Source organism: Dendroctonus ponderosae, unplaced genomic scaffold, assembly GCF_020466585.1.
Source record: "Dendroctonus ponderosae isolate FM_Combo_2020 unplaced genomic scaffold, Dpon_F_20191213v2 Dpon_F_20191213_1, whole genome shotgun sequence".
Lineage (NCBI taxonomy): Eukaryota > Metazoa > Arthropoda > Insecta > Coleoptera > Curculionidae > Dendroctonus > Dendroctonus ponderosae.
The window spans coordinates 31276033-31279816 of NW_026017110.1; the positions used below are offsets into that span (position 1 = coordinate 31276033).

The 3784-nt window shown below is 36.1% G+C and overlaps 2 protein-coding genes across 2 annotated transcripts in view; both read right to left on the minus strand.

Moving 5' to 3' along the window:
• Positions 1–1050, minus strand: part of LOC109540797 (ATP-binding cassette sub-family G member 4) — a 70542-nt gene extending 69492 nt beyond the window's left edge. The window contains exon 1 of the mRNA XM_048669272.1: positions 799–1050. Coding sequence (XP_048525229.1) covers positions 799–839 — 41 coding nt within the window. The 5' untranslated portion in view covers positions 840–1050. The remainder of the gene's footprint in view (positions 1–798) is intronic.
• The window catches only part of LOC109540805 (elongator complex protein 4), a 27854-nt gene that overhangs the window by 3563 nt on the left and 20507 nt on the right, over positions 1–3784 (minus strand). The gene's annotated exons all lie outside the window — the stretch shown is intronic.

The window sequence follows — 3784 nt, forward strand, 5'->3', positions numbered from 1 at the left end:
AAAATTGAACGGCCAATCTGAAAATAACAAAAAAAAGGGGGGGTTTCATTTAAAAAACCAGAGTTGGTAACTACCACACGTTTATGATGCACCCTATATTGGAAAGTAATTTTAGAATGTGGACCTTTTGAACGTGAAAAACTTTTGTTGGACGAATTTTCTTGTAAACTTCATATTTACTGAGATATCGCACTTTGACGCACTAATGAGCAACCCTGTATATACGCATAAATCAGCAATAATCCGTATAGGAACACGAATCGTTCAGATTTTTAAATCGAAACCCGTAAAATTCTGAAAATAAAAAAGCCAAAAAAGAAATTAAGTTTCAGATCAACAAGCAATCTAATTGATTTTTAAAACAGTTCAGTGTAGTATAATACAGTAAATTACTGTACAAGAAAGTCCGATACTCATTCAGACTAGTTTGATCAATTATACAATATGACCATTTTTTATTCAATTAATCGACTAAAAATCAGATCTTAGTATTAGGTGATGAGGAGTAATTATAAAGTTTGAATTGTTGCACTTTGGCATAAGACACTCTGCAGCAAAAAAAACATTCTGCGATGTTTAATGGAGTCACGATGTCACGACCTTCATAAAACTTGTTCAATCTAAATCTTTTATATTTATTTGGAACTTAGATAACCTATTTTTATCTTAACCCCATATAAATTATAGTTTTAAGTTAATTTTCATCGCTTAGAATTTCAAAAAAGATCAAAACACATTTTTCAAATCAAGTCAATATCCAATTAACATAAAGGAATATTGTTAAAAATCCACACTCACCAGTTATTATTGGTCAAAAGATATTTGCTTTTAGCATCCATTTTAGCACTATCACCACTACAAATTTACATTCAGACTAGAATAATATAGGTATTTCCTCAGAACTCTCTCTTGGCGCCTTGACGCGATTATCTAACTAAACAGAAGACTGGTCACAGCTTTTAAGCAATTTTATTTTGTTTAAATTGCTGAAAACCTGCTTTGGCGCAACCAATAGCCAAGCTGCATAGGCGATGACCCGCAAAAGACAATAACAACTTAAAGCTGCGACTGTTTACCCCTTTTAAATCGACTTTCTGTTATCTTGCCAGACAACCAGTGTTATAATCAATAATATTTATTGATGATTCTGATGGACTGGTAAAAACACAAAATTTTTCCGTGAAAAGAATTTAAAATTTTAACCACATTTCGGGTTTACGTTTGAAATTAGGTTTTATTTGTAATTTGTAAATAGAAAAGTGTGCCAAAAAGATGTATAATTTTCGGATTCCCTTTTTCTATAAATTTTGTAAACTTAGCAATTGATTTGAATGATCATTTCGCTTATTTTAATTCAAATCCTAAAGTTAATTACTTAGTGAATAAATGATGAATGAATGAAAACGACATATCAGGTACGTTCGTCAGTGATTTCAGACCAGAGTACGCAGCTCAATTTAGCGTTAGAGTAAAAGAAATGGTAATAAATGATGGTTTTTAGAGCTTTAGACCTTTAAACTAAAAAAAAAATCATTTTGAGTTTGCAAAAAAGCGAAAAAAAATCGTATGCCATTATAATGATCGTAATGATATTCTCATCTTTCCTGGGTCTCACTCAAAGTGTGAAGTCAAATTTTGAACATCGTTTATTTTATTACGATTCGGATTCGCGCCATCATCAGATTTAAAATTTATACAAACTCATGATTTTAAAATCAACGTTCTTTTAGGCCTTTGCCTTCTTGAAACCTTAAATTCGTCTCTCAAATTTTGTCAGTCAAATGTCAGTAATAGCGTACAATTGCTTTTTCAAAATGTCAAAATTATTTTTATGAGTTTTATTTCAGTTTAAAGTCCTATACCTATAAAAAAACATCCTTGATATGAATAAAAACCGAACACTCTTGAACACTATGTCGCAAACTCCTAATTTACTTCACTATTCTGGATATTCATATATGCAACCTCCCAGCCAAATGCTGTCAAGGGCGGATTCAGGGGGTCATGATCCCCCCTTTGCAACTCCAAAAAACACGCAAATCTAAAATTTCGTGAAATTAAAACATGTTTGAGAAAACTGCCAACATTTCCTTAAGGATTGTTGGTTGGATAAAAAAGTCATTTAGTTCTTTCTGGGATACAACATGAACTTTTGGCATAATCTGGAACCACCTATAGGTCTATAGGTTTGAATATCAGACACTTATAAGTGTCTGATATTCCTGCAGGACTTCTCTGCTTAACAATTGACAACCAATCATATCTATCTATATCACGGCAATCGTACCCCCAGGCCCCCGTCCAAGGGATTGTGGCTTTTCAAAATGTCGCGACAAGGAGGTGATATCGGACCTTTTTTTTAGAAAACGGCCCCTGCAGGGATCTTAGACCCGGGCCCTACCACAAATTAATCCGGCCCTGCAAAACCCCAAATTACACCCTACAGAACGAAACTTCGCAGAAGCAGAGATTTGGTTTGCCGAAAAGACCGCCAAATTCTAATCAATCAAACCCAATTCCGACCACAAAAACATTTCCAACCAACCAAACAACTTCTATCCCAAAATCCTACCATTGCTCCTGATGTCGGAATCAGAATCCAGGCTGCTAAAATGGAAAAAAATTTGGCAATGAAAAAATGTCAGAAATTTGCTCCTGAAAAATGATAAGATAATGATAATCGCATTAATTCATCAGGTGGTCATATCGTCTCGTGGACTTCCGCATCGTTTTACCCTAAAAGTTTGAGAATTTGACACGTACTTGAGAGAAAAAGATGTAGTCATCCCTTACCAGCCAGGAAACCTTCCTCAGACTATTTCTATACTGACTAATTATTTCATATACTGCCAACAAACCCACACGATGCAGAGGCACCGCCATAATCATCAAAAATTCAATCCAACTAATATCAGCCGATGAATCTCAAAAGTAGCTATTACCACTACAGATTATAAAACCTTTTCAATCAAAACCCATAAACCACGTACAGAACAGCAAACGTACTATATAAGGCTATAAAAGGTCTAACAGTGAAGGGGTACTATAAACTATCCAAAGGAAAAGATCTCCAAATTTCTCCCCTGATTCACTCACTTCCACTACCAACATCTTACATTTTCAAAATCGCTGTTTCCAGACACATCGCCCGTAATTTAGCAATAAGAAACTCAGCTCGGTCGATAACCCAATTAAAATTTTTAAAATTAATCGAAAACTTCATAAAAAATGTCTATCAGTTAACTATAGACATTGACTGGGACGCCTTTACTAACTATGTACAGCACATCGCACATTTTTTTTTCGGTGAGGTTTGGGAAATGCTCTTTTATGCACTCCCAGAGCTGGTGGTCTGTCGCTCTGGGTTGTGTGGGACTCCAGCTAAGCTGTTTACCCACTAAAACCCTTTCCTCACCGCCGAGGTGGTGTTTGGCCTTGCAACGCGGTCATTTCTGTCCTATTGTGCCCTCGTAATTTTACTCCCTCATTATCCCTGTATATTTAATGAATTCCAGAAGAATCTTGAGGGGAGTTCGCATGATCTGGTCTGGTGGAATTTCATCCCCTCCCAGGAGTCTTCGCATAACATGCAGAGTAGTTTCGTCCTCTAATTCGCAACCCCTGCAGGTCGATTGATCGCTCAGTCCCATCCTGAAGAGGTGTTTTTTACAGGGGGCGTGTCCTGTTAGAAAGGCCACTATCCTCCTTATTTTTTGCCTGCTGAGACCTAGCAGTTCATTTTTACGTACTGGTTGTGGAGGTCCCACCAACTGCTTTGCGGTAT